General features: G+C 27.3%; 1 protein-coding gene across 1 annotated transcript; it reads left to right on the top strand.

The window, feature by feature from the left end:
* Positions 1-9,106: 9,106 nt before the first annotated feature.
* On the top strand, positions 9,107-12,655 carry LOC125066428. Its single transcript, XM_047674498.1, has 4 exons — positions 9,107-9,458; positions 9,536-9,748; positions 9,818-12,316; positions 12,387-12,655. Exons 1-4 carry the CDS (start codon positions 9,116-9,118, stop codon positions 12,653-12,655), a joined length of 3,324 nt encoding a protein of 1,107 aa, XP_047530454.1. The 5' UTR covers positions 9,107-9,115.
* The last annotated feature ends 2,235 nt before the right edge of the window (positions 12,656-14,890 follow it).

The following is a 14,890-nucleotide window of genomic DNA, read 5'->3' as shown; positions in this document are numbered from 1 at the left end:
TTTTCCAAATTCCAACTCATATTATTTATATGGATAATTTTTTTTAAGTTCAACGAAATATACCTAACGTGAAACAGAAAATCAAATTAATTAACAAATGGAGATTACAAATTAATTATTATTATTACATATTTTAGTCTAGGATTTAACTTTTTCAATTTTAGAAATATTAAATTAGTAAACATTTAATCCGCCATTGATTCGATTATTTTATAGGAACATTAAATTTAAAGTGTAATATAAGATATATTGTACATATATAAAAAAATATCTTATTATTATAATGGTCCAATTTATATTTTTAAGCGTTTAAATATGAGTTTGTACATACAATATATATTATACATAATCGTATTGCTTGCAAATATAATTACTTAGATAATAAATCTGTATAAAACTGGCGTTACGTATATGATTTTTTTTTTTAAAAAAATATATATATATAGTTAAAAACTTTTTTACAGAAACAATAATGTCTGCCTTTAGACCTTGTGAAAAAGCGAATGACACGATTAATTTTATAAATAAAGGGGGTGTCAGCATCTCCCTCAAAACTCCTCCAAATTTCAAGTCTCTATGTCTTATCCTGTACATTGATAGTAATTAATCAGTCAGTCACGACATTATATTTTTAAATAAATGAGTTTTAATTAACTAGAGATTATTTTTTTATATGTACATTCTGTAAATTCAGCATAATTTTAAGTGTAACCAGCTTTATACTTTATACTACAGATTAAAATTACACATTAGATGAATTAATGACAATCCTGCCTAAAGTAATACCAAGGTTGGTGAAATAATTATAAACGATATACTGCCTCTTTTAAATACACATACCTAAATTAAAACAATAATATTAATCATATTAATAAGTGCCTGAATGATTTTATTTACGTTAGGTTCTTTTTAGTATTTTTGAATATTTTCCGCAAGAAGTATAGACACTCTCGTCTCATCGATATTGACTAAAATTAAATAAGATGTTTGATTGATTTTAAGATATTTTTCTATTAATTACTGATTTAATATTAAACGTAAGTTTAGATTAATCTAGTCGATAGTAAATGTAAATATGCTGTAAAGCAAATTAAACGGATGAGTGAATCTAGTCATTTTGTAGTTTATAATACTGACGTATTTGCGGTCGTAAAACGTAAATTTACAAGAATTAAAAATTGTAAATACGTAAGTAATAATTAATTAATTTATCTAAATCGTTCTGTTGCGATAGTTTTATAAATACTAAATTTATATAGTGATAACGAATAACAATAAACTAAATGAAAGCATTTAAAATACATTTATCGTAAACAACGAATTGTTTATTACGTAAAAAAAATATTATTATTATATTTTCCCTAGCTAATGAACTTGTATTGTTTTTTATACCTATATTATTGAAATGTCACATGTCCGCCATATTTGATTGAGTTTTTTTTAACTTAAGCGTTGGTGTTTTAGATTTTTATTTGATAATTTTGGCCATTTAGTGATGTCTACATCGATAGATAGTCGTTTACGAATGTTTTATTTTCAAAAGATAGATTATTGAGCGATAGGAGGTATTTATAGTAAGGGAAAGTGTGTTTTATTTCAAATGTTATTTCGATGTTACTTTTATATTATTGTTTTATTTAATTAATTAAAAACACGTTAATTTGACCGTATTAATTTCAAATTTACATATAATTGCATAAAATGTCTCGATATTAAACATTTTTTTGAGATGACATAAAAATAATAATATTGAGATTATTAAATGATCATATGCAACCCAAAAAGCCCAAAACTACTTTGTTATATATTAAAAAAAAAACGAAGTTATTTTCACTAATTCAAATAATTTTAATATCTCAATACGATCAAAGTACAGTAGTACAGTAATAAGGGATGCTCTTGATATTTTGATTTTAAAACAATTTAGTAATATCCCATGCAATGCAATTTATTTTCTTTTCCTTTTTGATTGATTTGATTTGATTATTTTATATTTTCTCCGATATTTGTTAAGCACGCAGTTTTTATGTAATATTATATATTAATTGATTACTTATCATCCATTTATAATTCATTAGCATCCATAAAATTAAATACAGATACATAACATTACTTTGATATTTTAAGAAGTTTAACAAGAACAAACCACTTGGTGTAAATTTTGTTTCTCGGGTGTTTATATTAATGAAAAATGAACACGCAAAATTACGGTCACTCATATCGATCAATAGTTAGTGATTTATTGAAAATACTTGTGGCTTTTCATTCCTCAAGTTTGGTACGCTTCTTACTTTGTGGTTGATATTCTGAATTATTTTAAAAAATTACGTACAAGGTATTCCGAAATAAGTTACAACTTAGATACATAAAGCGAACTATATTCTAAAGGTAATTATACCTTGACTTTGTCACACCAAGACAATCGACACAAGAATGGATGGAAAGTCAAGAGACAGGACCTTTAAAGATTTTGTACATGAATTATTCTTATTCGTAGAGTTTTATTTTATTTATTTCAAGAGTAACAATATAGTAAGTATATATAATAACAATGCGAGATACATTTTAGAACAGCTTAACAAATACACTGCCACTAACTCACTTAAGAAATGCCGGACAGAAATTACAAGGAGTACCTATTACGTTAATAAATATACAACCTTCTATAAACACGACTTGAGCCACAATTTTACAAACAAATTGACAGTTTCGGTTCGGTCAAAGTTGGATTGGAATATTGTCGGGATCGTATCGTAGCCGATATAAATAATAAAAAAATATTCCACAGTTACGATTAAGCTGAGGTTATTATTTGTGAGGAATAGTCGAAGCTGGAATAGAATTGCGCACGTATAATAATTGTACATTATTAGAATTGACTCCCTTGTTTTATACGATCCACCGTCCAAGAAACCCTTTTATTATTATACATATCCGTTTTGTATCGTTGACTCATTATTAATAATCACGGTTTTGGGTAAAAGTAGGTATAAACTATAACCACATAAAAAGAAATACCGAGACGAGAATTTTAATCTATTTAAAAGTAGGTAGATAAGTTCAAGGTCTGCATATATGTATGTATATGATATACTTTTTAACAGTACATGTAGTATTTATACTGTTTTATCAATTACATGAATATTATGAATACCTACATACATAATTTATTAAAAATAAATTAATTTCTACCCATTATAAAAAAATATTTTATTACCAATACTATATTAATAGATTAAAAATTGATTTCGTCTCGATATTTCCACGATGTTTTCTTTATCTTACTTGACTGCTCTCATTTTTGTTTTTAATTTGTAGCATCGAATTGACAATTTGATGATTAGATGTAAGGCAACTCATACGTAATTCACTTTCTCTAAACGAAAGGCAAGATAAGTAAATGGCGTGCCAGAACACTTTTCAAAGACAAGTTTTGTAAATGATTTGATCTCTCCTTTTAGTAGGTAAATAAGTACAATATAAAAAATTTAAGCCTATGTTCTCTTTATTGAGATATTTTTAAAACTAAAGTATTGCCGTTATTTAAGTATAACATTTCCTTAGTTGTTTAATACATAGTAACTGTTTAAATCAGAGATTTTGAAGTTCGAATAACCGATTAAGTAAAAAGGTTTATAAAATTTTGTACTTTTAAAGAATATGATTTACTATACAATTCTTATAAATTCATAGCCTTTGATTGTTCGTGTCCAAGAAAAAAAATGATTACTCTGTCATAGTACAAAATAACTTGATTATCGTCAGTAATATACATAGGTAAATGAATTACGTAAGGGATTAGGTAATTTGCGTTTAGCAAAACAGAGCACGATGGAAGTTACAAATTCGAGTAGGCATAGGTTCGTACGAGTAAGGTTGCATAGCGCACGATAGGTGGGACATGTATGCAATACATTGCTAATTTAATTTATAGACTATTTGTACATTTGTATAGATTTGAATAGCATTTAATATAAGTAGGTTTATATTTAACTACCTTATATAATTTGATTATAATAAATAATATATTTGGCTGTTTCGGTTATGATTCATTAAATAACAAATCGAATCGGGTTTTTCCTTTTTTTTAATATTTGAGGTCTTTATGAATATATTATTATACGAACATAATAATAAAAACCTTATAAATTTTCTTGCAGAATTTTCTTGCAGAACAGAACAGAAGAAATTTTTTTACAGAGTTTTTTTTTTATTTCAACACATTTAAATAATGATAACGTTATTATTTTAAAGTAAAACTAATAAAGAAATATCAAATTTCTAATTGTACCAACTTGTTGTCTTAAATAAAACTTAATCTAAAATTTTAATAAAAAATAAAAATCCAATAGATAACCTAAAAAAAATAGGTAGATACAGGATTGGTAATATACAGTTTCATATTAAAATAACAAAAACAAATAATAATATATACTTCAAAAATAAAAATAGAAATTAATTTATATGGATTAATTAATATAAACATAAACATAATCCTTACAAAGGATTTTTAACAGTAAAAATGGAAAAATATAATTCAACATCGATTAATACGATATTGCGATTTATTTCTACTGCTCACGAGTCTAATGGACCGTTAGCCTTGTCCAAAAGTATTTTTTGTATCAATCATTCATAAATGACGGTGCTGCGTTATTTACTTATAAATCAAGCAATAAATAATCATACATGAAGTTTAATATACAACAAAATGATCACTTTTTACATTTTTACTGGTTTTTTACTTAAAATAATATCCTCTATTAAGATTATGTAATTGTAGTTATTTAAGTAAAAGGAATTGGCTTTCAAATTGATCTCATGCATCTAGTCGTAGTTTATAATAAATAAATGACCAAAAAGGGTTTTCTAGTCAGAAACATAACAGTAGGTGTATATATAGACATAGTTATATAATGTATTCAATAAATAATGAAAATAATTTAAGGTAATTTTAGTATTATTTTGTAATTTATTTTTAAGGATATTTATAATATTAAAATTAATACTAACATTTTTTTGCCTTCTATTTCTATATTTTATCTAAAGAATTTTAAATGTAGTTAAGGTTTTAAATACTTTCTTAGTAATACAATAACGAGTCTCACAATGTTCACAATATATCTAGAGGAGTTTGTAAATAATAAAAAAAACAACTTTAATATTAATAAGGTGTAAATGTATGTCTTAGCATTTATTAATAAAGTGCAAAATAGCTTCTAAATTATGTATAAAACATGTTGTGTAAGAAATGATTATTATCTGTTAATATTGTCACATTTTAAATAATAGTTAATTAGTAATTAATTACTAATTGCTTGCTTGCGTGTGCTCGGTAGCATAATGTTTATAGTCTATAACTCTTATCAATAAATGAACTATCTAAAGGAAAAATATTTTTTCATATTGATAAGTTTACAGGTAAATCATGAGATTAGAAATAAACAAACTTTAGCCTTATATATAACTAAATAAATTTCCATAACCTATCTCAATAAATGGACTATCTAACGCGAAAGGATTTTACCAAATCGTTAAATTCTGAGAAAAGTGCGTTCAAATAAACTTTTCAGCCTTTTATATTAAATATAGATTACGAGCCTGTATTTCAAGAATACGCACGTACATTTTACTGATATATGACAATACTACAGATAATTTTCATTTGCTTAAACGTGCGTGCTATTTTCAAAATTTTTGAATATTAACCTTAGACTACAATTGTATTATAATTAATTATTACAAATGCCAACAAATTCCAGAGAAAACAACCTTTTTTTAATGTAGCATATTGGATAAAATCTTTGAAAAAGTTACCTATATTGTTACGCTACGTTACGTTACGTACCGTAAAGTATTATGCAATGTCTAGTCTACAACTAACAACTATGTAAGTCTAGATATTAGATATTAAAAAAGCTTGTACATGCGTGATGTGAAAATTAATATATTAGTAATTCCAGTAGTTCTGTGGTAGACGTACTTTTTATTATTTGTGTATAAGTAAGTGCAAAATTGTTAAAATTTTTCCTTAAAGTACTTATATATCAAAAACGCTCTCCTGCTATTCCTAAATGAGGAGCAATAATAATTTTTGGCATATCGTATATTGTATAAAGTTTTAATAAATTATGGTGATGTATGTAAGTAATGTATAGTAGTGAGAATTGTGGAAATAAAAAGGGATATTCACTTGAATTGTAGTTTTCTTCAGCCGTGACAACTAATCTCAAGACTGTGCAGAACTATAGCGTTTAAGCAAACACAAAAGCATAAACTGATCGTACGGCAAATCCGTCACGACCGGAAAGATTTCGGGCGTAGCATAATATACATATTATGTATATATATAGTACATAGCGTCGGTACCTAATTTAATAATTATTTGTAGAAATATGTTAAGCTTATGAAGCGTACTAATACATTTTGAAAAATAGTCACATTAGATTGACAGAAAGTAGAACATGTCGTGCATTTCTTCAAATTTATTTATGTTTGTAATTTTGGAATTAATATTTATTACTTGTGATCTTAATTTAAACTAGATTTTACGAGGTGCATTCGTTTCCGCAACCGCACGCGAATGTAGAAATTTCTGCAAAAAGATTTAATGGTACAAGTGATTAGAAAAGCAGATAAAGCAAATGAAAATGAAGACTACATTTGAAAGACAGGGAAAATAGAAAAGAGAAGTATTATGAAAATATACTGAAGTTAAAAAAAATACATGTTTGTGCATGTTTTTTTTTCGTAATGTCATCGAGAATTAAATGTCTTAGAACAACGTAATTAGTGATTAAAACGTGCACATTGAAAACGATGGTAAAAAAAAAGGTTTTTTTTAGACACAGACAGAAGATATACACATGAGAACAAATACGGTGAAGATTTAACAAAGAAAAATTGTAGTGATTTTTTTTTATGTGCCATAGATTGACACAAAAATAACTGGTAAATTGATTTAAAAAAAAACCAAGGCAGCATAGCAGTGAGTACTTAATATACTGTATATCATTATTGAAACTAAATAACGGCTTTATTTATTTACTATTATTATTTTGATCCAAGAGACCAACGTCCAATCCACCAACCCCTTATCTAAACATTTATAAATTTGTCATTGGATAACGTACAAAAAAGTTTTTCTGTATTTTTTTTCAACGATAAAGTTAAATATTGACGTAATACATTCCTGTCAAGAGATGTTGGATTAAATATGCAATAGATGTCAAAATTATTAGTTAACTAAATTATTAAATTGTGACTTATAAAAGATTCAATAGCTTCTAAATTATTGTGATAATGAAATAAGAAGTATCTATTTGATAACTAATAATTTCAATCCAATAAATTCAACAAACAGGTAAAATCCGTTTTGAACATTGCCTTTTTTCTGATCGATCTCAATGATAGGCAAATTTGTATTTTTTTTTTACTTTATTTTTCAGTTTAGTATAGAAATGGACTCCGCTTATATTAATATTAAATTTACACCATTTATAAAAAGTATTGTTAAATGTGAATCCCGATATAATTTAGAAATCGTTCCTATAACATCGTGTGTTGAAAATATTGAAAAATTAGAATGGAAGGATGTAAGAGATAAAATCGAATTTACAATACCGATAGTTTATAAAATAATAATAATGAAACAAAACTATCCGAAAAATAGTACAAAAGTTTATCATTCTTGTGTTGATATAATATCATCTTCATCTTTAACAAATATAAAATTGAGACCTACAAGTGAATATTCAATCTTAAGCAAACCAAATGAATGTTTGGATGCTAATAAGACAAAGTTTGGTATGGTGCTAAATCCTAAATTGAAACAAAAAGATGATATACATTTCTATTTATGTAACAGCAATTACCCATTTAAGTCATTAAAAGTTTTGAAATCCGCCGTAACTTTATTAACTCACGGAAATTTAAAAACATCAAAGCAAGACATTAACTATGAAGGTACGAGAATGGCCTGCCAATAAATTACTTTTTTTTATATTCTTTCACTACTATTTTTTCTTTTTTTTTTTACAGTGCTTAGTCATGATTTCAAATCACCTGAATTTATTAACCCAGTCGAACGAATTAAAACAACTGATAATAAGAGTTGCAATGCCAACCAATTTTTAACCAACAAAATAAAACATCTTGATTCATCAGATATCGGTGATGTTGCAACTCAAAAAAATGAAATCAAGAAAAAAATATTAAGGACACCAGTTTATAATACGATCGGAGATAATTATATCGTCTCTAAAAATACAGCATCTCTTTTTAATGATCGATTACATAATTTAGACGATTATTTTAATTATAGGAGCTGTCACCAAAATCAGATTAAAAATAATATTAATTTTGAGGTCAATTATTTAAATTTGTTTAGCAATAAATCTTTAATGACAAATGCTAGGATATTGCCAGAAGTTCGTGTCGCAAATTTTGTTCAAAATATGGAAAGGGAAATTCTTCCCTTAAAAATATTATTAAACGATATTATTAATAAATGTGTATCCTTAAATTTTTATACATTATTGCAAAATAGATCGACTTTTGATAATAATATTGTTTCAAAGGGGTGCGACATCAAAAATTGTTTAAAGTCGAATCGTGTTGTTTATTCGGTCGTGTTTAATGAATAAATATATACTATTAAAAATAATACTTAAAATAATATTTGTATTTTATCATTATGTTTGAAATTATGCTTTGTAATTATCTGCTTAATCTGATTCTACGACTATGTAGTTTGGTTAAAGAAATAGTTTGATTATAGGGTTTTTATTTTTTTGTGATAAATGTTTTATTAAGGTGAAATAAAGATAAACCGCATGGTCTTGTCGATTTTTATTAAAACCCAAATAATAATATCAACTTATCATGCAACATAAAATAATTAAGAAAAAGATACAAAAGTAAAGTATCTTTCTAGAAACACGATGTCTCGTCACAAAGAATAAAAAGATGGTCGTGGTAGTCTTACATTCATATTAGTAGTTATTTGTGGTGAATATTGTATTAACTGTACAAGTGACAACATATATTTTGACTTTTACAGAGACTTTATGATTATGCAATTGATATCACACAAATTATTTGTATTCATTTAAGAATGACTCAAGAAAGCGTTTTTGATCAGCCAATGAAAAGCACGCCAATTTTACCATTTGAAGTTATAGCCGTACCTCAATATGATGACGCACGATTAGTTAATAATGCTGATTATAATTTAACTGACCCGATAAATATTAAGATAAGAATACGAAATAAGGAAGAAAAAGGTGAACGATATGGCATCGTTTCAGCTCCTAAGTTATTTGCAAACAATGGTAAAAAAGTACGACTTGTCAGCAGTGACCAGACCATAATGTCATTTGACCTATTCGTAGAACCTGATACGAGTAAAAATTTTCAAAAGAAATCTCATAAGAACTTTTTTCACTTCTTTAAACCTGGTAAGTGCAATATAAGATTATTTAGTCGTCGTGCCTTATGTTTATTGTGTTTCTATTAAGCATTATGTTATTGATAGGGGGATGTCTTAGAATACAAAATGATAATGATGATAAATCTTCCTATCTACCAAGTGCCACTAATGACGTAGCCATAGTAAAGAGCACATGCAGAATTGTAGATACTAATACCATTTCTGAAAAAAATGTATTAAAAAAAAACTTCCCTGGCATTCCTTCCACTGAAAGAACAGAAAAGCAGTTAAAAGCCTTCATGGGAATATGTAAACCGGGTAAATATTATTGAATTATTTTTATTATATTTGAATAAATAAATAAATTTCATATACTCTTTTGTATAGGAGGTTGTTTAGATCCACCGTTCAATGAAGATAAATATTCTTACAAACCAGCGTTAAAGCTTTCATCGACAAGCCTAAAGTACAAAAATAACGACAAAAAAGTCCTTAGCCCCGAAAAAACAAGCTTATATACTGATAGTGGGGTAAAAATAAAAATGAAAGAGAAAAATAAAAACATTGGCATACCACAACTAGAGGATAATGGAGAACCTGATGCACATTCACTTATAACGTATCCAACCTCCTCTTCGAGCAATGACTTTCGAGTACCTAAGGAAAATCATGATATGAAATTAAAAAGTAGACTATCCAGTGAAAATAAAGCACGAATATCTAATAATGAATTTTCTGAAATATTCTTTATGCCACCAAAAAAAGAAAAAACTAAAAAGAAAGAAGAAAACTTAACTGCAAAGGTTTGTACGATAAAAGACGCTGACATCGATTATGAAAAGGGCAATCATTATTTATTAAAACGAGATCCATCAGAATCACCTACTGTTATAATAGAATCTAAAAGCTTCATTAATAATAATGTCGGAGAATCAAAATTATTTATTGAAAGTGTACAGGAAAATGCTAAATATGTTGAATCGATTCAAAATATAAAAAATTCTAAGCCAAATTTGTTTGATATAAATGCTGATGTAAATACAGTTTTAAATACACACTCTCAAGACCTATTGAATATAAAAAAGACAACGGAATTTCCAAAAGATGCATATAACAAGAGTACACCCAATACTGAAATTCAAGAAAAAGAAGCAATAGAGCAAGATGTTTTTATAGAGAAACACAAAGAGACGAACAAACACAAAAGTGAAGGAACTGTTGATTTAGATGATATTAAATCATCTCTAAAAAATACAACCATACAAAAAACAAACTCCGTCACTACAGCTGATCCAGTAACTAAAACAAACGATCTTTTGTATTCTTTTAGCGAATCCATAGACACGCTTGTAAAAGTACATAAGGAAATTGCAGATATGGGCAAATTAATAGAGCCCTCGTTCAAAAGCAAAGAATTTCAGAATACAGATCTATATACTAATACAAATCACATTACTGGTCCAGAAACAGAAGCTATTGAGCAACATAATTCAATTAACGACTCCAAAGGATCACTTAAGAAAAAACTTGAAGAAAATACTGACATAAGCAAAATAAAAGTAATAGACAGCAAAGAAATGCAAAATGTAGAATTTGATAATAGTGCAAATTATCTTATTATTGAATCAAAAGAATTAAAGGATTCGGTAAAACAAGAGTCCTTCACAAAAAAACTTGAAGATATTACTATTGCAGCTGAAATTAAAGCAGCACTTTTAAAAAGTAAGCATAGAGATAATTTACATACGAGCAGCATTGTAAATAATTATGTCGTTAAAGCAAAAGAATCGCAATATTCACAGAAAACTCAAGAGACCTCGCTAAGAGTATCTATAGATGTTCCTAACTTAAATGAATTAAAAAATACTCTTATAACAAGTGAGGATATAGGTAAAGATAATTTGGAGACAAACAAGAATACAGATAATTCTTTTGATCGTGATAAAATAAATGAAATTTATCAAAATCTGAATAATGATATTCCCGATGTATACCAAACTGTATTTTCATCTGACAAAAATACTGGTGAAAAGGAAAATTTAATGCCTACTTCAAAACTAGAGAAGGGCTACGTTAAAGAACTTGTCGACAAAAATATAACAGATACTCATTTAATATCAAATGATGCAATAATAGATAGTCGTATCGAATCTATATCGATATCTTCTACAGAAATTCTTAGGCAAGCGTCAGAAGTTAATTCAATCAGAAAACAAACGAGCTTAATATTAATTAGAGATGAACAAGGTGGAAATATTCTTCGTTCTACTCATGTAGACAGAATGGATAGTGCCGAAAATATTAAACATTTATATTCGTCCGAATCGGTAACCAACGCATTTAAATCAAATAGAAATATTCACGATTTAAATAAAAATGTTGATGGAAGCTATAAAAGTGAAAACTCAATAATCCATAAAAATGTAGTACCACTTGAAGATGAATCACTCCCAATTAAAGTTAAATCTTGGTCGAAAATTTTGAACGTAAATGAATGTATTAACAACAGGCCTGATTCCCGTGTCACAATTAGTGATAATGAAAATTACACTAAAACTATAAATTTAACGAATTTAGAGCATTTGCAAAAAAATTACTTAAAACTTAATCAATCAGACAATAGGAAACAAGACAATAAAGCAAAACCATGTCAGGAAGATTTTGGTACAACTACGTATTCCTCAATAGCAATAGACTTCGGTTTTCGGTATTCTGTTGACAATGATAAATTAATAATTCAGACTGTTGATACTTCAACTCATTTAAATAAAGGGGATAAGATTAACATTATTAAATCTATGATCAGGGCAAACGGTGATGAAATTAAAATACCGATTGACTTGGATATTGATTTGGCATTGGTAATAAAAAAAGCCACGAATGAAGGTAGTTCTTTTTATTTATTTTAAATTGCTCATATTAATATATTCAGTTAATTTTTTTTTTTTTTTTCTAGTTAAGACTTCGCGGATGGAGGATAATTATGAACAAAAAATAAATGAAAAATCAATCGAAAACGCTGTAGAAAAAGATTTATTACAAGAAACACTTAACTCGGTTTATAAAACTTTAGTTCCATTAAATATGATAATCCAAAATTTGAAAGAAGAAGCCAATACACTGTCACGCCAACAGACTTCTATAAAAGAAACATTAAAAAAATTGGAAAAGAAACCGATGAGATTGGTTCAAACTAATGCGCTATGTGGTTGTCGAAAAAATTAATCCCTTATTCGCAGTAACTGAAAAGATAAAATGTGCAATTGATTGCAGTACTTGGAAATGTATTTTATATAATCATACTTTATTGGTTCATACTGTCTTTATATCAGTTATGTAGATACGTAATGATTATTTACATTTTATATAATATTATCATTTTATTGAACATACATAGATGTTTTCAAAATAAAATATATATTATTCTTTTATTTTAGTTACTGTTTTTATTTTATTTTTTAAAACCCTGAATTAACTCGTTTGAGCTGTCCTCTTATTGCTATGAATTTTAGCTCCTAACAGTAAAACCGATGAATAAATAACTACTTTACAGAAATAACCGATATACATAGAATTATGGTAAGAGCCATGGCAAATGGAAGTCTAACTCCATAACAAGCAAGCACACGTTACGACAATCAGCTTAATCCTTAGTCATAAAAAGATATGCTTTGGGCACAACTATTAACACTGAAAAATGTGTAAATAAAAAACTGGTCATATAAAGATATAAAATAAAAAGGTTTTTTTTTTAATTTATCATTTTAGTACAGAAAATGGTCAGAGGTCAAGGTTTTTACTTTAAATAAGCAAAATTTGTAGGTCAGTCAAAATATTGATGTATTAAGTAGAACAGGAGTATCTAATATTACAATGTGGAATGTGACATTGACTATAACAATTATAACAAAATTTCCACTTCCTCGAGTGTTTAAAACAGGACTTAAATATTTTGTCATCTTTGTGCGTAAATTACGTGAAAACTATTTTATTACCTTTAACTAAACTGGATTGTATTTTTTTTTGATTTCGTTGATCCTTTGTGCTTTCTTTATTAAATGCCGAGAATCGGACATGTAACAAATGGATTTTCATCAGATACATAAAATCTTAAATATAAATAAATGCATTTGTTATTGTTTCACACACAGGACATGACAATCTTTCACGTGTGCGCATATTTTCCTATTTTCTCTGTACAAAACTATGTACAAAATAATAACCGTTGGAACTTTTTAAGCCAAGTACAGATTTATGTTGTGTAATACAATACAATATACAATTAAAAATGTTTTTAAATACATCATGTCACAAAATAAAGAGGCATTTTATTGATACACAATAATCTTTTTCTATAGTAAAGTTATTCCTACGTAAGGGGTTTAATAAAATTTAATGTCGTAATGCTAATAAATGAAGTCACGCATGAATTACCTATTCAATTATTCAGTACATACCTATGAAGAGATCTTTATTGGATAATAATTTAAATTTTTTGTTTCTCTGGTTTTTTTTAAAGATTAAAACCATTATATTAAGACTTACACTACAATTAACGTCAATTAATTATCCTTATAAATTATATTATCAATTTTTTTTTCTTATTTACGTCATCTTTCTACAAAAATAATAGGTATGAGTGTATAGAACACTTATTTTAATAGATTTATTGAATGTGAATAATGAGAAACGCGAATAAGAAATGTGTGAAAAATGGCTGATATTCTGATTATCATTCTCTTTCTCTTGCCAAGATTAAAATATAATTAATTATATCGGTACAATCTGTCATGTTATATCATTTTATAAAATGATACATACCACATTTATATACTAAGATATTTTTTAACAGTCTGAAAAAATAGGCTGTGCTAGGAATTTAATAAAGACGATATTAAAATAATTAATAAAGTAATTAAAAAAAGGAAAAGTCTCAATCGATTACTGAACAGCATTGGTATTATGTCAGGGCTCAAGCGTATCTAACACGTGAAATGTTGAAAAACGACTTACAGTGCTGGGCTAAGGCCTCCTCTACCTTTGAGGAGAAGGCTTGGAGCATATTCCACCACGCTGCTCAAATGCGGGTTGGTGGAATCCACATGTGGCAGAATTTCATTGAAATTAGACACGTGCAGGTTTCCTCGCGATGTTTTCCTTCACCGCCGAGCACGAGATTAATTATAAACACAAATTAAGCACATGAAAATTCAGCCTGGGCTTGAACCCGAAATCATCGGTTAAGATGCACCCGTTCTAACCACTGGGCCATCTTGACTCTCAGTGCGCGTATTCTTTATGTAAATAGTCTATGTATATAGTTGTAGGTATATATCATCAGGACCGTGTTTTGCAGTGAGTTCAGAGTTTATTCTTACTAACTAGCTCAGCTGTGTTAATAAAAATTCGTCGCTGATAAATATTAAGTTTTCAATGACAAATTTTGCCTTTCTTGCAATT

The sequence above is a fragment of the Vanessa atalanta genome, chromosome 9 (genome assembly GCF_905147765.1).
Source record: "Vanessa atalanta chromosome 9, ilVanAtal1.2, whole genome shotgun sequence".
In the NCBI taxonomy this organism is placed as follows: Eukaryota; Metazoa; Arthropoda; class Insecta; order Lepidoptera; family Nymphalidae; genus Vanessa; species Vanessa atalanta.
This window is presented reverse-complemented; position numbering and strand designations above follow the sequence as displayed.